This window comes from Camelus ferus, chromosome 3 (assembly GCF_009834535.1).
Source record: "Camelus ferus isolate YT-003-E chromosome 3, BCGSAC_Cfer_1.0, whole genome shotgun sequence".
NCBI lineage: Eukaryota > Metazoa > Chordata > Mammalia > Artiodactyla > Camelidae > Camelus > Camelus ferus.
In genome coordinates this window covers 342,158-363,157 of record NC_045698.1, presented here as the reverse complement: position 1 = coordinate 363,157, position 21,000 = coordinate 342,158, and the positions used below count along the sequence as shown (strand labels likewise).

Genomic DNA, 21,000 nt, shown 5'->3' with positions numbered 1-21,000 from the left:
GTGGCCCCCAACCCCAGCCCGGGCCCTGCTGCCTCACCACCCCCACGGCTCAGCCCACAGCCCCGGGTACCTCGACCCTGCCTCAGACCGCTGGCCTGACATCCTGGTGGTGGGATGGCGGGGGGTGTGACCGTGACCCCACAGCTGGGGGGTTGGGGGGTGGTCCTGGAGACGGTGGGGACAGGATGGTGCCACTGCCGGAATGTCCAGAGGCCCCTTCCCTGCAAGCGCGGCCTTAGGACCTCAAAATCTCCAGGCTTGCCCGAGACCTCAAAGCCTGACGGCAGACCAGAGGAGCTGGACTCATGACCTGTTTGAGAAGCGTTACTTTTTCCAGCAATCAGACAAGAAGTGGTAGGTGTTCAGTTATGGTGGCTTTGGCCAGCCCCCAGAGAGGCTGTCGCCTGAGGCACAGAGCAGGTGCTCAGCAGACAGAAGAGGGAGTGTGGGAATGGCTGCTGGGGGTCCCCGCTCCCCCCTTCAGAGGAACTTGTGGGCGACCGTTCGGCTGGGGGGTGAGAGCCTGTGTGCGCGTCCCCCGACTTAAAGCCGCACGAAAACATCTGTCGTCCCTCGCGCGTTGTCAACAAAAGGACAGACAGACCAAAGCCTTTGCCTCTTTATTCACAGGCTGTTTCTCACAAACCAACCACGCGAATGAAACGCATAGCCAAGGCCAGCATGACGGACCAGATGCGAGGTTTTCCACTTTTGTCTGCTTGACGTGAGGTTCCCAGCAAGCGAGGGAGGTCGCAGCTCTTTTTGGACTGATTACTTGCATTATCTTAACTTTCTGGATTACGCTGCATGGTTGTGGCCTTCCCGTGGGTGTCATGGACTGAACCGTGTCCCCCGGAACTCCTGTGCTGAGGCTCCCCCCGGCCTGTGGTAGGGTTTGGAGGTGGTGGGGTTAGGAGGCAGTTGGGCTGAATGAGGGCACGAGAGTGGGGCCCTAGCCAATAGGATCCGCGGCCTTGTAAGAAGAGGAGGAGAGAGATCTCTCCCCTCCTGCCTGTGCTCTGAGGAAAGGCTGCCTGAGGAGACGGCAGCGACTGGAAGCCAGGAAGAGGCTCTCGCCGGAAGCGGAACCAACCCTGTCCAGCTTTGATCTCGGACTTGCAGCCTCCAGCTCTGTGAGGAAATAGGTCTGCCGTCTAAGCTTCAAGTCTGCCACTTTGTCCTGGCCGCACAAGCAGACCGAGACAGCGTGTGTGCCCACAAACCCACGGGCCACCCACGGGGCGGGACCAGGTTGGGGAGGCTCGGGGCGGCCCGGTGGTGGCAAGAGAGGGGCTGTTTTCAGACCATCACACTCCTGCAGAGTCCAGAGGACACTCCCCAAGATGCCCCCCACACCTCCCCAAGCACAGTCAGCCCTCTGGGCACATCTGGTCCCCAGCCATGGAGGGAGCACAACTCCAGGGGGCGCTGTTCTTAAGTCTTGCAGGTGCACATTGGTATCTCTGGAGTAGAGGGTGCTGCAGCCCTGCCAAACCACATTCCAGTTAGAGACAAGGAGGTCGTGGAGGCTGCCCCCGCCCATGGCCCCAATCCACATGGGGTGACCCTGTGGAGAAGTGGGTCGAGGGCCGTGGGTGTCAGGGGGGAGGAGACAGTGCACATCACACCCCTAAGCTGACCAGGCTGGTCGGGGCAGCAGGTACCCTCACAACCACATCATTCTCCAACACCATCTGCCCGGAGAGGCAGTCAGCCCACAAACGCCCACAGGTCCTGCTGGAGGAGCAATGCCTGCCCTGCGAGGTCACCCCAGGCCCTCACCATGCCCTTGACTGTCCATTGGGCATCCCGTGCTCACCATTGCAGCACACCGCCCAGTGGCCAATGGTGATGTCAGCATTCCTTCTGAATCCGTAAGCACACACGATGACGCTCTGCTCTTCTGCCCTCTGAACTGCCTCTTGGGTCCCGGAAGCAGCTCCTCTAGGGAGAAATGCTGGGAGTTCTCAGGACAGGTTCTTGGTGAGAATCCCCAAGGGTGATGTGACCGGAGGGTCACTGGGTGCCCCAGTACACGCCGTTCTGGTGGGAACGTGGCCTTCCTGTGGAATGCAAGGGCACAGTCTTCAAAGAGGCCACTCTTCCTAAAGGCTCCACCCAGGAGCCCTGTGCTGAGCTGGAGGTAACCCTGCTCTTGTTGCGCTGACTCTGTCTCCAGGACTGGAGGCTGAGAATGGGGCTGGGGCAGAAACCTGGACACAGGCTGAGCCCAGCATGGACCACGGCACCAGGCCACATCCCTGGTGGCCTCCCCCACCCCTGACCCTGGTGCTCGCAACAACGCTTGAGGCTGGAGGCCCAGCGGAACCCGACTTGAACCCGTGCCCTCCACTATGCCAGATGGTCACTCCCATCAGCAAGAAACTGGGGAGCAAACCCGAGGAACAGTCATACTGCTCCAGCCTCATGGGACCCCAACACAGACAGCTGTTAGGAGATGCACCCATCCACCTACCCACTCACTCACCACCTGCCCACCCACCCATCTGTCCATCCGTCTGTCCACCCCCCCAGCCAGTATCTCCTGAGTGCTCTGGGTGCCGGGCAGTGTGTCGGGAGCTGGGGATGCGGCCATGAGCCTCATGGGCTTTGTGGAGCACCTCACTCACGGAGCAGATGCTCCCATGGAGGCAGCAGTCAACCAGAAAATAAATCCAGTGGAGGCATGGAGGAGGGGAGGGTACATGAGAGCGAACTCCTCGGGAGCTGAGGGTAGAAAGCAGAGGTTCCCAAAAGGAGGCTCGGAGGTCAGGGAGGGGCCTGCGTCCTGGGAGGGCTTGGCTTCCCTCTAATTTGGAGGGTCTGTGGGGGCAGCCCGGGCAGGTGAAGGGGGTGGGCAGCAGGCTTTGGGCAGAGGCGAGGCTCATCTGTCCTGAAGGGAGGGCAGACAGGTACTCTGAGAGACCGGACTCAGGGGCCTGCCTCCTAGGTTTGGGGAGGCACAGCTGACAGAGATGCTGCCCAGAACGCAGGGTGGGTTTGGGGGCTGGGATGAAGGATGTGTTTGCCTTATAGAGTCCAGGGTGCCCGGGTGGTCCACTCAGTCAGCAGCACTGGCAAGAAGGGTTGAGGCCTGGGCATGACTTGGGGCCAAGCCCTCCGGGAGGAAGGGCACAGGTGTCCCCATGCTGGAGGTCTACGGGTGCTGCTGGAGGTCTACTTGGGGCTCCCAGGTCAGAGCAGAGGGGTCCCTCAGGAAGCAACGGGGGCAATCCTGGGTTGGGGAGGGCAGAGGGACCAAGATGCTGTACCACCCAAGGTTCAGGAGGGGAGGCCCTGGTTTCCAACAGGTGGTTAATCCTGTCATGAAATGCAGATTCGGGCTGAAGGCAGCAGGAGGCTTAAGGCCAGGCCCCCTTCTGACTCTCGCCCTTAGCTGGGTCTGCACAGCCCCAGTCCTGTGTTTAGGGGTAAGGAGCGCCGCCGGGTGAGCGTGCCCACAGCTACTCCAGGCAACTCAGGAGCTGAGCGAAGGCCACTGAGGGGCGCCCGAGGCACCGGAGCCCGCAGGGACCCCCGCCCTGCTCGCCACCCGCACTCCTGCCCCCAGCGCTGTACTCCGCCCCCAAGGGAGGCGGTCGCCAGCCTGCGCCCTCCAGCCCAGGGTCCAGGACCTGGCCAGAGGGAGGGCGCGGGGGAAGGGCGGGGAGCGAGCAGGCCAGTGGGGGTAGAGGATAAGGGTCTCGCGGGGCGCGGCGGTGGGAGTTGAGGCTAGGGGCCCGGCCAGCACGGATGGGCGTGCGCTGAAGGCCGGGCGGGCGTGCCGAAAGCGTGCGACTCTGTGCTCGCGTGTGCGCGGCGCGGGGGGGTGGGGGGTGGGGGGTGGGAAGGCCCCGCCCCACCCCGGGGCGGGAGGGGGCCGCCGGATTAAAGGCCACCCAGGCGGGCGGGGACCGGGACAGCAGCCCGCACCCAGAGCGTGCTCGGCTCCGCGCCGCCCAACGCTGGTCTCGTCGGCCCCGCGCATCCAGCGGCCCCGGCGCAGCGCGTCCCGCCGAGCGCAGCAAGGCTCACGCGACATGAACGTCGGGACAGGGCGCTGAACGGTGGTGGCGATGTTGGGGCGCGGGGCCCTGGGCCCCGCTTGGGGGCTGCTGCTAGCGCTGAGCGTGCTGCCGCGGGCGCGCGGCGTCGAGGAGGAGCCTGGCGGCGCGCACGGAGAGACCCAGGGCTTCCAGGTGGTCACCTTCGAATGGCACCACGTCCAGGACCCGTACATTATCGCGCTCTGGATCCTCGTGGCCAGCTTGGCCAAGATCGGTAAGCGGCCCCTGGCTTGGCGCGCGCGGAGTCCCGGCCCCTCCACGACTTCCCTTCCGCCCGCGGGGTCTGCAGGTCCCGCGCCTGCACCCTCGGGCGACAGAGTCAGGCGCCCGCACCGCCTTCTTCCAGGGCTCCGCAGGCTCCGCGGTCTTCCCTGTGTAAGGCGCGCGATCGGCGTCAGTTGCCCAGCTGTCTGGTCCAGGATCGCCGCGGCCAGCCCCGGGGATTCGGGTCCTTGTGTCGCGCAGGGCGAGGCTCGGGGCTGCGAGCCTGGCCGGGCCCGGAGCGGCTGTGCGGGTGGCCGAGGATAAACGGCTTCTGGGCTTCTGGCGGAGCGGGCACAGCCTCCGAGGCCCCGCGCGCTCCAGGCTCCCTGGTCTGCGCTCTGGGGGCTCCGTCTGCCCCGTTGGGCTGCTTGGCTCTGGGGCTCCTGCAGCCAGGTTTTCTGTGTGTAGGGCTTGTCTGGCTGTTAATGCACTGAGAGAGGTAATGTCCTTGCCTCGAGCCCTGGAGTGCTAGGTCCCCAATGCAGAAAGAAAAACCGTGCCACTCAAGATTAAACCCAGTAAAACCCTATTTATAGGAGCAAGTTTTCCATTGAGTGTTTCTCTTGTAAAAATCCTGGTCTGTCAAAGATTTCTCTTAACTTGCTCCAGTGAGCCAGCAAAGTGAGAATTGTAGGTAACTTGCGGGCAAGGTGACAGGAAGGTCAGCTTTCTTAAGAGCTTGTGAGGACCAAAGTTTCAACTGCTGGTCAACACCAGGGAGGCAGAGATGTGATGGCAAGTGTACTCAGTAGGTGGAGTCGAGGGTGGGGGGAGCCTGTCGAGGGAGGGGGTCCTGAGGACACCCCCTCCACCGCCTGCCTCAGGACAGCAGGGACAGGGACGGGTCAGCAGTGGTTTGGGAATGGGGAGGAGCCAGGCGAAGGGGGGGGCTCCTCCAGGGCTTTGGGGGGCTGACATCCTCAGTAGGACCAGGAGGGACAGGCTCTGGGGAGAGATGGTCAGAGGACTTTGGACCTGGGGTTTGGGGGCACTGGGGCACCTGGGGCACCGGGGGCACCTGGCAGCAGTCGGTCACAGCTTGTTCTCCCATGGCACTGCCTGTCATGCGTCCTGCTATGGCAATGATCTCTCTTTAAGTCTCTCTCTTCTTTTTGTTTCTGAAAAGCTCTCCAGCCCCTTGGCCTCCTCCTTTTCCCTCTGGTGTCTGTTCACCTCCTTGTCCCTGCCTGATCTCAGAGCTGTCTCCCCCACCACCAGCTTTCCCGTGGGGTTTTGTGATGTCAGGAGTGAAATCTGAGCATCGAGATGGGGTCTCCTCTGCTGTGTCTCCCCAGGCACCTCTGCCGCGGAGGTATGGCCGACACTGGCCGCTTGCTGCCAGTCACTGACTGAGCAGGTCCAGCCTCACCCTGGAGCTCTGGGAGCGCACCGTCCTGATGCTCCCCTGGGAACTGACCGGTTTCTGGGGCAGAGTGAGGGGTGTCCTTCTCGGCCACCTTTCCTCTTCTGGGGAACCCCGAAAGGGTGATCTGTACAGGGTGGACCGTGCCAGGGACGTGGAGTGCCCTTGTTGTGCAGAGCGAATGTGTACTTTCTGCACAAGCCTAGCCCTGGGCACTGACGTGGCGCCTGCATCTGGAAGTCCAGTGTCTGTTTTCACCCAGGAAGAGCCATGGCCAGAGGTCTCTGGAGCACTCGGACTGTTCCTGAGACGACCTTCTCTGGGGTGGGGTGGTCGCCTGCTCCAGTCAGCTCTGTCTCATGGGCAGGGCAGAACGTTCAAAGAGCCCCACCGTGCCAGCACCACATCCCAGGCTGCCGTAGTCCCAGGCTTGCTGGCCCCACCTGTGGCTCTGGGAGGGTTGGGAATGCTAAGAAAGTATGAAGAGCTGTGAGAGGAAGCCTGTGGAGCTGACTGCTCTCTCCTCAGAGTGCCCTCTGGCCCTGGGCCAGGTCTTGCCCCTACCGCTTGAGACGTTCTTCTGCATTTGGAGGCTCCAGCTGTGAGATCATTGGGGTCTTGCCCATGAATGGGCAACACTGCAGGCAGGCTCAGACGCCCCATCTTGGAAAGTAGTCTGGGCCCCTCCTTATGCTCAGCGCCCCCCAGCCTTGCCCCCGTCCCCTGGAAAGCAGGTCCCCAAGGCCCTCCAGGTGGCTCAGCCTGGGCCTCGTGTGACCCCACCTCTTTGCCCTTCCCTCCAGGGTCCCCCCACCCTCTGCTGCCCTGTCCGGTCCCCCTTGCCCCTTGTCTGCCGCTCCTCCATCCACCTGGGTGCTCTCCCTGCCCTGCCCCACACCCAGCACCTCCAAGTACCTGCCTGGTGCCCCGGGTCCCCAGCCTCCAGCCAAGGTTCTGAGAGCGTGGCTGCCCACCGGGTGTCCCTGCATGGACCTCACCTCAGATGAAGATGAGGAGCAGGTGTGGCTTCTGAGCCCCCAGACCCCGGGTCCCTATCTGGGGATGCATTTGGGCCTCCTGAGGCTCCTGCCTGTTCTTGCATATTTAGGAGATTCCGCGGGGCATGAAAGGGCTGCTGAGGCCAGGGCATCTGCGCACAGCAACCGTAGAGCCTGCAGGGCCTGAGAGGTCGAGGACTGTCCGGGGGGGACGGTGTCTGCCCCTGAGCATGTGTGCAGGGGGTCCTCTGGAGCAGCCTGGGGACCTGGGTGGGACATGTGCTCCCCAGGGGGTGGGGGTCCCAAGAGTGCAGCCACCCACACCAGGGTCCCTTTGGGCCTTGGCCAGGCTGGACTCCTGTTCCCTTATCCTGTTCTCTCCTCCGGCCTCCCTTGGGGGCCAAAAGCTGGGCCAGCACTGGGCTCAGTGGGTCCACATGGGCCATGTAGAGCTGGGGAGGCGGGGGCAGCATTGGGTGGGGATCCAGGCAGCTTCCAGAGACAGAACCTGGAGGTGGCAGAGTGGCCAGGGTAGGTACTCCTGGAGGAGGAGGGCAGCTGGAGTGTGGGAGGCCAGAGGGAGGCCCGAGGGTTACAGCTATCTGACGTGCTCTGGAGGTTGAGCTCTGGCACCGAGGCGGTGGGTGGGGGCACCACTGACTTTAGGCTGGAGCTGCTGGGAAGTGGTGATTTCACTTTCTGAGCTGGGGTGCCAGGGCAGCAGGCCAGAATTCATCGTCCCCGCTCTTTCTCTAAGAGGTCAACCCCAAGCTCAGACCCCACCCCCAAGGAGGGAGAGAGCTACCCACACCCTGGTGGAAACCCCCAGGGAAGAACCCAGTGCCTGATGGCCCCACTTAGACTCAAAAGAGGAGGCTCAGTGGGTGGCGAGGTGGTGAGGTGGCGCGTTCCTGCCCAGCCCAGGTGTGGTGATCCTCTGAGACCCTCAGCCCCTTCCCTTGTGGGTTTGGCAGGTGGTCCTGCTCGGTGTTTGTTCACCACCTCCCTCTTTGCCCCGTCTGCCAGGTGCCTCTCGTAACCAGCAGGGGCTTTCCGGTCAGGTGTAAGACATGCAAGAGCCCTAGCCCTTATCTGCGCCGGCCCCACCCGAGTCTGGGCCTGTGGATGCTCCTGCGCCGCGCCTCTGGGAGACACAGTTCCTTTTCCCAGCTGTGCTCCAGCTGGGGCTTGGCCTTGGAGGCATGCTCTGTCCTCACAGGTCAGCAGCTGCCTTATCGGCTCAGACTCTGATCTCCAGGCCCTGTGCTCCTGGACCCCAACTCCTGTTACTTGCGGAGCGCTGTCACTGTGGCTTCCCATCTGGTCAGCAGAGTTGCAGTCCAGCCCTAGCCCTTACCAGGGGAGAGGGCACAGACCCCGGGTGCTGGGACACTCAGGGCGTTCAGGGGAGCCTGGGCCACAGGCTGTATGACTTCTGTCGGACAGCCCAAGGCATCGGCGCTGTTCTCTGAAGCACAGCCGTCAGGTGCTGGGTGTCTGCCGAGCTGTGCTCCTGGGCTGTGCGGGAAGCCATGGGGACGTTTACCTCCTGGGGTGAAACCAGAAGCTTGCGGTTTTCATGTAATGTGCTCTGGTCCCAGGACCCAGACCCCCATCACTGCACCCAGCCCCGCTGCTCTCTTCCCTCTGGACTCCGGCACACCCTCGACCATGCTCTCCTCCCGAAGTTCCCTTACTCCCCTCGAAGAGATTGCAGGGGAGGATCTGTAAGACGAGGATGACCTAGAAAGGCCAGGTGAGCAGCCGAGTCCTTAGCTGATCCCATTCTCCCAGGAGCAGCTGAGTCAGTGGGCCCTGGCAGACCCCAAAGGTCAGATGGAGCCGAGGTCTGGAACCAGAGCCTCTCCCCAGAGCCTCTCTGGGAGGGACGCTTCGTGCAGAAGGCGTCGGCTCATTGTCAGGAGATGCCCTGGGAGAACTGGCCTTGAGCTATAAAACAATCTCAGGGCATTGGGAGCTAAGGTGTCTCCCTGGCTGTCCTGAGGGAGCCGGGCAAAGGTGGGGAGGTGCTGATAGCGCCAGTCCTGCCTGTTGGGCTGAAGGGACTCCCCAGGGAGCTCCCCCCCCCCACCCCGCCGACTTCCTGCTCTGGGAGCAGCTCAGGACGGTGCTGCCAAGACTGCAGGCCCCCTGCAGCAGGAGGTCCCGGAGCCCTGCCTCCGGCTCTCCCAGTCGGCGCCGGATCAGCCTCATGCTTTGTTCCTTCTCCGAGTCGAGTCGTGTCCCTTTTGACAGGAAGTCTCACCAGCAGGGCTGGGGTGAGGGGCTCAGCGTGCAGTGAGTAAGGTCCCGGCCGGCGCTCCGGGTGCTCCTCCACTCACCCCGCCTTCACTCAGAGAAGGGACTCCTCCAGCGCTGAGCGCGGAGCCCCCGGCTTTCAGGCGCCAGGTCCTGGGTGCAGAGTCTGAGCAGAGCCCATCTCTCCAGCCCTCTCCACCCTGGAGCCCAGAGAGGCGGCTCCTTCCTGGGCGTGGTGGGGGGCCACAGCTGTGGGCCCCGTCCTTTGCGCCAGGAAGCCCTGCAGGGGCCTGGGTGCTTTGCTGATGGGAGGGTGCCTCACTGGGGCCCTCTCCACCCCTACCCCTGCCTGCACCATCGCTCCCACCTGGCCCCACCCTCTGACCTCCCAGCCCCATGCCCTCTGACCTTGTCCCCTGCCACTTTTCCATCCCTTCTTCATGCCTTGGAATTCTGTCTCCTCTGTCTGGAAAGGGCAGGGGAGGGAGGGCTGCTTGAGGAGCCCAGGTGCCTGCAGAGGCCCCTCCCCATCAAGCCCTGCCTACAGAGCCCACCAGACTGGGGGGGTCTGAGCTCCTGGGGCCTGTGGGCTTGGGCGGGGCTGGGGGAGATACACCATTAGGGCCAACAAGGAGTGGCTGGGCCCAGGGAGCAGGGATGCCCCTGGGTGTATGGCTGTGGCCCTGCTGGGCTGTGGCTTCCCTGGGTTCCAGCCGAAGCCCAGACCCCACCCCCAGTCACACAGTTGCCTCGAGCCCCACCCACCAGCACTATCCCCCACCCCCCACCTCTTCTGAGCTCAGAACCCTCCAGCCCCACTCCCCCGGGCCCTGAGGTTACCCCTCTACACTGAGTTCTTTGGGTTCAACCAGGTCAACTCTGCGTCCGTTTGTCCCTGCGGGGTCCCCAGCAGGGCCCGTGCAGATGGAGAGCAGGCGGGTGTTCAGGTGCACGGATGGTGAGCACTTAGCGGGTGAAGGAGTGAACACGTCGGACGGTGTGAGCTTCGTCCACACCGTCCATAGGCTGGGCTGGGCTGGGAAGAGGCTCCCTAAATTCCCTGGCCAAATTCTTTCCCCAAATTGCCACACAGCCTCCGGTGAGCGGCACACCCGCTGACCACACCCTGCAGGCGGGCAAGGCCAGCATCAGCTCAGAGCATGGTGGGCAGGTCAGGGTGCAGGGTGGGGAGTGCATCACCCCACACAGAGGTCACCTGGGTGGGCCTGGACCCAGAGAAGCAACGCTCGCCTGCACCAGGCCTGGCCTGAGATCCGGCCCGTTCACACACAGTCCTGCCTTCTGGAGCAAGACAGAACAGAACAAATCTGTGCATCCCGACACGCAGGCCTCAGGCAGACGCCGGCACAGCCCTGGCACACGTGCCCTCCTGGACAGGGCTTGGACTCGGGGCCCAGGCAGCTCCATGCCCACGGCACAGTGACAACACTCTGGGCTTGAATGTTTGTTATCTTAGTAATCTTTTATTAATGCAGCCAACATGCCTGATTTTTAGCAGCCACAGCTCTGAGCACTAGTTTAACGTTCACCGTACAAACATTTGTGCTGCCATGGGCCTGCCATAGGCCATGGGGACACACTTCCCACAAAGTAGACCCAAATTTCCCTGGAATGTTGTGTTCCCCTGGGGGCAGATGAGATGGTCCCTCGGGATACAGGCATCAAGTGCTGGACTGAGCAGCGAGGGGAGGGAGCAGCATGGGGGTGGAGTGAGCCCTGTGGATTGGGGTGAACACTTTCCGAATCCAGACAGCCTGTGCAAAGGCCCTGAGGTGTCTGTGCCTGGGTGTGTTTGAGGAGCAGCTGAAGAAGCCAGCGGGGGTGGGGGGGTGGAGGTGGCGGGAGGTGAGAGCAGAGGGGCCAGGAGGCAACCAGCCACGCAGGTCCCAGGGAAGTGGGGCCGCAGAGGCTTCGGATTCTAGAACACACAGGTGGGGCCGCTGGGGGCCGGTCACATCGCACCGTCTGCCCGCAGCTTCACAGAGTTTGGGGACCCTCAGGGCCTCCCACACCCTGGCTCGGGCCTGGCCTGTGACTGCGGCTAAGAGGGCTCACGATGGCCTTGTCCTCCTCAGCAGGGACACGGCCAGTTTCGGCGTCTCCCTCGGGGTGTGTGAACATGCTTGGAAGGTGCCTGGTAGACATTCTGTGAACACGGTAACTACCCTGCACAGCGCCCGGCCTTAGTAAGAGGTCAACAAAGTATAGGTGATAAAGACAAAAATGCCAAGACAGTCACACAGTCGCTACAGACGCTGCGTCTGAGGTGGACTGAGTGGGCCAGGGCCGCATGGCACCAGTAAGAGCAGGGGCCAGTGCACACTGGGAGGGACAAGGCTCCACGGGAGAGAAGGGGGCAGCTCAGACTGGTCACCCCCTGAGCTGAGCCGCCACAGGTGATTTGTAATGTTGGCAAAATCCCTCTGATTTTATAAGTTTCTTCCCAAAAACATGTTCAGAACAAACAAGACAGAAAAACAGCACATACCTGCCCCAAGATCTGAACTGAGGTCCAGGATGTGCCCTCCGGAGACTCCAAAGTCCCCAGCAGGACGAGGTGTCTGGGTGCTGAGGGCCCAGACCAGCAGCTCTGCTCCGGCTTCTGCCCCCAGTGTCCCAGGAGGGCCCAGACCCAGGAGGTGGGGCAGCCAAGTCCAGAGGGGGAGGCACGAGGTGCCACCTCGCCGCCTCTGTGGGGACCTGGCTCTGCCTGAGCTGCCTGTAGGGCCAGGGCTGAGGTCGGGCAGCACCCGGGTGAGGAGGCGCCCGGGTTCTTTCCTTGGAGCTGGCTGCACAGCTCCACACCTGTACCCAGGTTCACACATCGATTGCAGAAAGAGTGGAGAGCCCCTGGGTTTGCTGGACCAGGGCGAGAGGCCAGGTTGAGAGGTCAGATGGCGGCCAGGGGCAGGTTTCTTATCTGGGGGGCAGTCAAGATGGACCACAAAGAAGGGCAAGGTGGGTTAGGCAGAGCGAGTCGGGCTGGGGGAGGAGCTCAGGTGGAGGCCCAGGGGGTCAGGGCCGTGGGAACCTTGGTGGTTCAGGCTGGACAGCGGAGACTGGGGACAGGCTGGAGGGCGTGGGCTCCAGGAGGGTGTTGATCCAGGTGGTTGAGGCCCCCAGTGGACCCCTCTGCCCCAGGCACAGGCGTGGCCCTGGTTGGATGTCAGCTCTGAGAGGACGTCCTGTGCGCCTGGACCTCCAGCCTCTGAGCCCAGGGGCAGACCAGGATCCTCTAGGGCCCACCCAGGGCTCACGGAGTGACAGTGCCAGCTGGCGGGGGCGGGCCAGGCTCCATCTCTTCCTGGGCTGGTCCAGAGGCCTCAGCTGAATTCACCACCTGTGGAGCTATCATGCCAAAGTCCAACTGGTTTTGAGTTCTCCCCGGGAATGGATTTTTTGCAAAGGCAGAATGTGAAAGTTGGAAATGCCTGTTTCTAACAGGTTTTGGAACAATATGAAGGGTGGAAATACAGGGCTCTATTTCTTCTCGGATTTAGCAAGCCCTGGACGCCAGGGTGCAGGGCGCTTGGGCCTGCATCCTCCCCGACCTGCTTTCCTTAGAACTTGGCCCTCACGTGCTGAGTGCCTGGTGCAGCTCACCCCCCGCCTGCTGGCTAGACGTGGGCCAAAAGGGGCAGGGCCACTAAGGAGGCCCATGTGTGCATGTGTGTGCACTGGCCTGTGTGCTGCTTCCCATGGGCCGAGGCTGTCACCTGTGGCACTGAGAACTACGCCTCCTGTAGCCACAGACACCGGGACCTGGGGGCCTGAGGTCCCCTCACATGCCCCTGGGACACCGATGCTGATGACCAGGGTGGGTGCGGGTGTGTGAGACGTGCAGCCTCCGGGGGCTTGTGACCCATCATGTTACCGTCACGCCCACACACGTCCTCCTCGATGCAGGGCTGTGAGGAGGCCCCCACACCCGGTCCCAGCAGGAGGAGCTGGGGTCCTGGGGGATGGCTGGGAAGTGCCTGCACGTGGGGGAGGCCTAGCCCCCTGAGAGCTGTGTCCTGGGGTCACAGAGGTCACAGAGGCCTTTCCAGCCCAAGAAGCCACCAGGCAGCCCCAGGACAGGGCCCCAGAGCAGGCCTGAGGACAGGCTCACTCAACACCCCTGCAGAGGGCACAGCCTCCCTTCTGCTAGTCCACCCAGGCCCAGGCTCCCTGGATGGCGGTGTCACCCCGTGTGCCCCAGCGGTAACTCAGTAACCGGACAGAGTGCGCCGGGGGCCTTCCGCATGTGACTGCTGCCCCCTCACGCCCTGAGGCAGCGAAACCTTTGTTCTGCCCCTTCAGCTGGAAGTCCGGATGAGGGACCCACAGCCCTGTAGCCTGGGCTGGGCACGTCTCTGGCTTCTGAGTCTCCTCAGCCTGTAAGACACCTGGCGAGACCCCTGGGGTTCAGTCTAGGTCAGTCTCTGGATGGTCGGCCCCAACATCTCTAATCAGCTTCTGGGGTGAGGCTGGGACCAGGCCCGGTGGGTCCCCGGGTGGGAAGAAGGTGGGGAGGTGGTCACCGTCCCCAGCAGGTACTGCCCTGCCGGGCTCCTGGGGGCCGGTCACGTTGCACCATCTGCCCGCAGCTTCACAGAGTCTGGGGACCCTCAGGGCCTCCCACACCCTGGCTCGGGCCTGGCCTGTGACTGCGGCTAAGAGGGCTCACGATGGCCTTGTCCTCCTCAGCAGGGACACGGCCAGTTTCGGCGTCTCCCTCGGGGTGTGTGAACATGCTTGGAAGGTGCCTGGTAGACATTCTGTGAACACGGTAACTACCCTGCACAGCGCCCGGCCTTAGTAAGAGGTCAACAAAGTATAGGTGATAAAGACAAAAATGCCAAGACAGTCACACAGTCGCTACAGACGCTGCGTCTGAGGTGGACTGAGTGGGCCAGGGCCGCATGGCACCAGTAAGAGCAGGGCCAGTGTCCTTAAAGGCCTGGTAAGGAGAGGACGTGGCCATCCTGCCCGCCCCCACACCTGCCACCTGCTCCTCCTGGTCCCCACCCGTCCTTGGGTGGGATGGTTCCGCAGCCTCATCATGGTGGGCACTGGCTCTTGCTGCTGCGCCCCCAGCTGGAGAGGGCGTGGCACAGAGCTGGCCAGACCTGTGAGGAGCCGCCTCTCTGTGACCTGGTGTTGGCCCCACGTAGGCGCCTCAAACCCCAGTTGCTGGGTGAGCCCTTCCGTGCTGGGGGCTCCAGTACTGTGTTGCTGGGATTTGCAGGGGCGGGGGTGGGGGGTCATCTGATAACCAGTTAAAAATATAATGTGTGAACCGAGCAGAGGTCTGGGATCAGTGTGTGAGGTGTGGCCTGTGGACACTGTCACCACGTGCAGGCGTGTGGCATGTCCAATGTTCCCCTCCCCACGCCCACCCCCCAAACAGCCTGTCTTCCTGGGAATAAACTGGAAAAGAAGGCAGGCAGTTTACAGCTCCTGAGAAGGCCCTGGTATTGAGAACGCGGCCTCTGTTGTCAAAATCCTTTACTCATTAACTCGATAAAACCAAGAACGTTCCGATGGCCGGCATGCCCTCAGCCCCGACCCTGCCCCTGGCCCTGCGATTCTGGGCCTGAGGCCTAAGAGGAGTGTGTCCGGGCCCAGCACCCCCTCTGGCTTACCCACGCGCCCCCATGGAGGACACTGGCAGGTGCAGGATGGGCAGACGCTGGCTGCCCAGGGACACGGACCCACTCTTTTCACCAGACCAGGAGAGCCAGTCCCACCCCTACCACCAGCTCAGGGTCAGGAAAGCTGCTCCCGGCCCAGTGCTCTGGGACCCTCTTCCCAACACCCACCTCCCCTGGTCCCCCAGCAGGTGCAGGGGCGAAGACCAGAGGATCTGTCTCTGTGCCGCACCCCCACCCCCACCCTGACCCCCACCGTGCCCTTGAGGGCGCCCGGCCCAGGAAGCCGGCATGCAAACAGCACCTCCAGCCGGCTTTCCGTTTATAATCTTGATTTTCTTGAGATCTGAAGACTCCTTTCAGTGTAAGTGAGCTGAATCTATTGCCTAAAAGCCGGATGAGTGCCTTCCCGGGCCGCTTGCTACCCCCAAGTCATGCTGGCGCCAACAGAACCGAGCAGACTCTCAGGGGCCCTGGCGCAGCCCAGGAGAGGAGCAGGAAGGACGCGCAGCCGGTGCTCTGTCCTGGCGGAAGCCTGGCCCCAGCCTTGCGCCTGCGGGGGCCACATCTGAGGGCAGCAGCCCCCAGGGAGCTCGGGGCCATCGTGTTCCAGCCCCGCCACCTGCACGAGCCCGAACTACGGCCCTATGCCTGACTGTGGGAGGTTAAAGCCAGACGGGAGGAAGAGAGGAGTCGTCTGGTCTCCAGGAGCAAAGTCCTCTGCCTCACAGCCGTGCCCCACCGCATCCAGGGGATCAGGGGCGTGTGCCTGCCCCCACAGCCCGGGCCCGAGCCCACCCTCCCCGGATCAGAGCCACTCCTGTAGCCCACGACGGGGCCCACGACGGGTGCATGGGCGCCGAGGCGGGGCAGGGGCATCACAGTGTTGGTGGAGACCTTAGGGCTCCCTCCTCACGTCGCGCTCCCGTCCTTGGAGGGCCTTGGGTGGGGCGGCTGTGGGGAGGCTGTGTCAGAGCAGGGAGGACGGGCGCCCAGGCTGCTGTGCTGCAGGCAGGACTTCCTCCCCAGGGAGGTCTTCTCTGCCCAAGTCTTAAGGGAACCAAGCTCCCAGATCCCCCACAGCGTGTGTCACAGGCTGGAAACTCTGAGGGAAGGGTCACTCAGGCCTCTTCCTAGCGGACCGTTGCTGGAGCTGCCAGAGCCAGTTTCTAGAGATGGCGCTTCCCCGCTCACCCCCGCACGCACTCCCCTTGGCATCTGGCCCTCTGCGCCTCCTCCTCCTGCATGGGCACCTTGCCCCTCCCGTGCTGGCGTCCAGGACCCTGAGCCTCAGGGTTCTGTTTAGTGGACCCCTTCCCTGTGGGCGAGCGGCAACAACACCCTTCGTGGTAAAAAGTAGGACTTTTGTTTGTTTAAATCCGGCAAAACCTTCCCATAGTGTCAGCCTAGCAGAATCAGAACAGAGAGTTAACGCTGGCATGAAGCTACAGGCTGACAGTGCCAGGCCCTCCCTTTGAACAGCGGGTGTTGCCCACCCGCCAGCCTCCCACCTCTGTCCTTAAATATGTCACTTCTGTCCCTGGCCTGGCTCCTAAAGCCACATCCCAGCGCAAGGCACACATTCCAGGTGAGCACATACTACAGCCTCAGAGATGCTGTTTTATTTTTAAAAGTTAGTAAGCTGAGTATTTTTAGTGACATTGCAGATTTACAGAGTAACTGAGCAGGCGGTCCAGAGAGTTCTCTGTGCTCGCCCCCTCCCCACCCCTGCAGGCTCCCTGCTAGCGTCCTGCGCTGTGCCGGTCGTTGCTTCAGTTGCTGGACCTGCAGTGATACATTATTATTAACTGAAATCCGTAGTTAACACTGAAGTCCTCTTGCTGTAGCGCAGTCTGTGAGTTTGGACAGCTGTCTGATGACGTGTGTCCCCCATCGTGGTGTCATACAGGGTCGTCTCACTGCCCTACACCCCCTGTGGCCCCCGTCATCCTTCCCTTCACCCCCTGGCAACCGCCGGTTCTTTTACTGACTCCACAGCTTTGCTTTTCCCAGAGTGTTGCATAGTTAGACTCCTGCAGGATGGAGTCTTTTCAGATGGGCTTCCTTCACTTAGTAACGTGCATTTAAGGTTCCCCCATGTTTTTTCAAGTGTTTGATAACATTTCTTTTTAGTGCTGAATAACATTCCACTGTCTGGATGGACCACAGGTTATATATCCATCCAGGTACTTAAGGACATCTTGGTTGCTTCCAAGTTTTGGCAAGGATGAGCAAAGCCGTTAGAGTCCTCTGTGTGCAGGTTTTTGTGTGGTTGTAAGTTTTTGACTCATTTGGGCAAATACCAAGGGGCATGATCGTGGGATCGTATGGCGAGAGGGCATTTGGTTTTGGAGAAGCTGTCAGGCTCTCCCAGAAGGGCTGCCCAACTCTGCGCTCCCTGCAGCAGTGACGAGGGTTCCTCACCAGCCACTGGTGCTGCCAGTGCCTGGACTTCGGCGACCCCGGTGGAGGAGGGCGCCTGGCTGTGCCTGTCCTCGTTCACTGAGACCTGGTGTGAGCGTCTCTTCCCGTGCTGAGTGCTGTCTGTTCATCCTCCCTGGCGACATGTCTGCTTAGATTTTGGCCCCCTTTTTAATTGGGTTGTTTCCTTATTGAGTTTTAAGAGTTCTTTGTAAATTTTGGATACAAACCTTTATCAGATGTGTGTTTTGCAAATAACTCCCCCTTCTGGCTTGTCTGCTCCTTCGCTGAGCAGTGGCTTCCACAGACACTTCAGTAATTTTAGCAAACCCTGGCTTATCAGTTCTGTCTCTCACAGAGCATGCTTTTGGTGCCGTGTCTGAAAACTCACCACCAGACCCAGGGCCACCACGGCTTTCTCCCATCGTGTCTTCTGGGAGGTTCATAGTTCCGCGTTTCACACTGAGGCCCGTGATCCGCTTTGAGTTGTCTGGGGGGGCGGGGGTGAGGTCTGAGTCTCCGTTCGTCTCCGGCACGTGGACGTGAGCTCCTCCAGCACCGCATGCTGGGAGGACCGTCCCTGCCCCGCGGCGTCGCCTTCGCTCCTCTGCCGGAGGTCAGTGGTCCTCGCTTAGAGGGCTGCTTCTGGGCTCTCTGTTCCGTCCCGCTGTGCCCGTCTGTTCTCTCACCGGCACCGCCCTGGCCCCACTGCTGTGGCTCCAGTCAATCCTGAGGCCGGGCAGTGTCAGTCCTCCAGGTCTGTTCCTCTCCCTCAGTGTTGTGTCCAGTGCCCTGGGTCTTTTGTCTCCTCCCCGTGTGAACTTTAGAATCGGTTCCTTGGTGGTGGCGGGTGCAGCTCAGTGGTAGAGCTCATGCTTAGCATGCAGGAGGCCTTGGGTTCAATCCCCAGTACCTCCATTCAAAAAAAACAGTAATAATAATAAATAGAATCAGTTTCTCGATATTCACTTAAAATCACTTGCTGGGGTTTTTCACTGGGAGTGGTTGTATCCAGGGGTTGTGCTGGGAAGGCCTGACGTCTGGACCACTGAGTCCTCCTGCTCATGAGTGCAGATACCTCTCCATTTACTTCGATCTTCTTTGATTTCTTTCATCCAAGTTTAGAAGTTTTCCTCATATACGTCCTGCACGTATTTTGTTAGGTTTATGCTGAGTGTGGTTTTTCGGTGCCAGCGTCAGACTTCTAATTCTATGTGCTCACTGCTGGTTTACAGGAAAGCAGGCGGTGGCACGGCCCTGCTGTCATCACGCGTTAGTTCCAGGAGTTTGGGGTTGATTCTTTGGGATTTCCTACTCAGATGATCGTGTCACCTGGGGACCAAGGTTCCTGCCTCTCCCTGCCCAGCGAGGCCAGTGTGTGGGCCCAGAGGCTCCTGGCTTCGCTGATAAGTGCTGGGCATTTCAGGCCCTCTTGGCCGGGACCTGCCCTGACATGTGTTGGGCAAGGTGTGATGTGAGCTTCCCGGAGGCGGGAGAAGACACGAGGACCTGCCCTGCCCTGCCCCACACGCTTGCTCTCTAGGTTCTGGGGTTTCCACCAAGATTTCAGATTTCAGCTCTCACCACACGTAGCCAGGGAACAGCAAGAGCCTCTCTTCCGTCTCCCCAGCCACCTCTCAGTTTACCAGATGTTGGTGCTGTTTTCGACGCACTCTAGTAACTTGGCCCCAAACACCGCCAGCCACCATGCTGGCCCCACGCTCCATGTCCCCGCACTCCTTCCCGCCTGATCCTGAGGTGCTGGGCCCCAAAGCTCCCGTCCGCCGAGCGCGGCACTGGCTGCCCGGCCCCACTGCCCGCCGCTGTGGCCCGGCCTTGCCTTCTGTCTCACGGAGCCCTCTGCTTGGTGGACTCGTTCTCCACCAGCGTGACTTCCCCCTGTTCCTTCAGGGACTGGCTGCGCAGTGGAGGGTGACATCGACTGTCCTGAGCAGCCCAGTGAGCCCTGGATTCATGCTGGGGGTGCCCTCCCCCCAGCAGTGGTGTGCACTGAGGTAGACGTCATTGCTCCCACTGCGCTCTGTCCCTGGAAACGCAAGTCCATCATCGGGAGACGTTCGTGGTGGCTCTGTCCCTGTCTCTCTCGCTCGCTCATCCGAGAGTCCCCAGGCCACCCTCTCTCCTCTTGAGTTTTCTCTCCTGCCTTTTGTGTCTCTGTCTTTTTCTTCCATCTTCTGAGAGCATCTTTAACTTCATCTTCCAGTGTCCCCATTGAGTTTTAAGCTTCTACTGTCGTAGTTTCTCACGTTTAATGAGCGGCTCTAAATCTCTGTATGCACCTTCTAGTCAAGGACGCAGCTCCTGTACTGAGTGTGCGTCACGGTGGTGTTGAAGCCTGCCCTCCCTGCGTGCGGCGTTCCGTCACTTGCTTTAGGTGTTGCTTCGGTCACAGGTGTTTAGGCCCAAGACCGCCTCTGCCCCCAGTGGCCGGAGGGGCTGGGGCCACGCACATGGGAGCTGGACAGCACGGTGCCCGGCGGGGAGCGTGTGGGCTATCGGGGTGGGGAGGCCAGGATGCCAGTGTCTCCAGACCCCCACTTCCTGTTGGCCCCGCCAGAAAACCAAAAATAAAGAAAATAAATGACACCAATCCCCTGTTGTTTGCATCGGGCCTTGGAGGAAGCACTTGACCCACCTCCCCTGCAGGAATCTGATTTCCTCTTTGCAGCAGCCCAGCAGGGCCTAAGCTGTCATCTCACGATGAGGAAACCAAATCTCAAAGGGGTGAAACAATAACTGGCCAGGGAGCAGCTTCCTCAGAACAGAGGCCTCGGATGTGCAGGAACCATCACCCTTGGCCTTCTGACAGGTGCTGGTCCGAGGGCCGCCCCGGCCCAGGGCCCAGCAAGGGGGCCTGGGGGGCAGCTCCTGCCCTCGGCCCTGAGCCTCCCGTGATGGGGGCAAACGAACGATGTCCCCGGAGGGGTGTTGTCTGTGCCTTTGCCCCCAGGGGTGGCTGACACACCTCGGCCTGGCTAGTCTCATGGCTGACACACCTCGGCCCAGCTGGCCTCGAGACCTGGCGCCTGAGCGGGCTCCTCGGATGACCGCCCCCCTTGAGGAGCCTGTGGTTCTCTTGCAGGGCCGCCTCCTATCAGAAATCAGTGGTCCCCATGCTCCCTGCTGCTCTGTGTCTGGGTGGTGGCCTGTGACAAAGTCCTGGCTTCAGGGGACTGTGCTGGGAGTGCCCTGATAGCGGTGAAGTGGTGTCCCGGCAGCCACGTGAGTGCCAGGCGTGGTTTATGACACCTTGGGACATTGCCCACACATTTTATCAGCACAAAAGATAAATGAAAATTCAGAGAAAATGGTCTTGCTGGAATTTTTCGCATGAAGGTGTGAAGGTCAGTAAGCTGTAACCTTGCTCCCTGCAGGCATTCCCCAAACCCACCCCAAAGTGAAGTGTCCTGTATCCTCGCCTCGGCGGATTCCATGGTGCATTTGATCACTCAGCCTCCAAACCTCCAGCTGACCACCCACCCCGCTGAGGTCAAGGCTTTTCTCCTCCCACCACTCCCTATGATGTGATTAACTTTTTCTGTTCTTGAGATTTACTTATTTATTTATTTTAGAGGAGGTGCTGGGATTGAACCCAGGACCCTGTGTAAGCTAAGCACGTGCTCTGCCACTTGAGCTATGCCCTCCCCCGTTCTTGAGACTAAACGTCGAAGAATGCCTTTTCAGGTTGTCCAGCCCCTGGGGCCACCGGCCCTCGGCTTCCTCATTCTGTAAAAGCAGAGTCACTGAGTACATGCCATCCTGTGGCCCTTTTACGTCCACTGCAGAGACAGGGCGTCAGCGTGGTGCTGGCGCTGGGGTCTGGGATTCTGATGCCGACACCTTACTTCTACTGCCTTTGCTCTTTGAGCCAGCGACCCCATCACAGCTCAAGGTCAATGAATTATTCTGTGAAAGAAGGTCTCAGCGGCCCGATTCCCAGCCGCCTTCAGCAG

General features: G+C 61.2%; 1 protein-coding gene and 1 long non-coding RNA gene across 5 annotated transcripts in view; one reads left to right on the top strand and one right to left on the bottom strand.

The window, feature by feature from the left end:
• Nucleotides 1-604: 604 nt before the first annotated feature.
• On the bottom strand, nucleotides 605-3,699 carry LOC116660260. 2 transcript variants are annotated; one of them, XR_004315683.1, is made up of 2 exons: nucleotides 1,820-3,699; nucleotides 605-1,486 (listed from the first exon to the last, which is right to left on the bottom strand). It is a non-coding gene; the product is annotated as an uncharacterized LOC116660260 (long non-coding RNA). The 2 variants fall into 2 exon arrangements; XR_004315684.1 differs by having other exon boundaries at nucleotides 605-883.
• Nucleotides 3,700-3,886: 187 nt separating this feature from the next.
• SLC9A3 (solute carrier family 9 member A3) overlaps nucleotides 3,887-21,000 on the top strand; it is a 41,500-nt gene continuing 24,386 nt past the window's right edge. For 2 of the 3 annotated variants that reach the window (XM_032469140.1, XM_032469149.1), the window contains exon 1: nucleotides 3,887-4,281. In XM_032469140.1, coding sequence (XP_032325031.1) covers nucleotides 4,077-4,281 — 205 coding nt within the window. In that variant the 5' untranslated portion in view covers nucleotides 3,887-4,076. The remainder of the gene's footprint in view (nucleotides 4,282-21,000) is intronic. The other variant, XM_032469155.1, reaches the window with a different exon arrangement.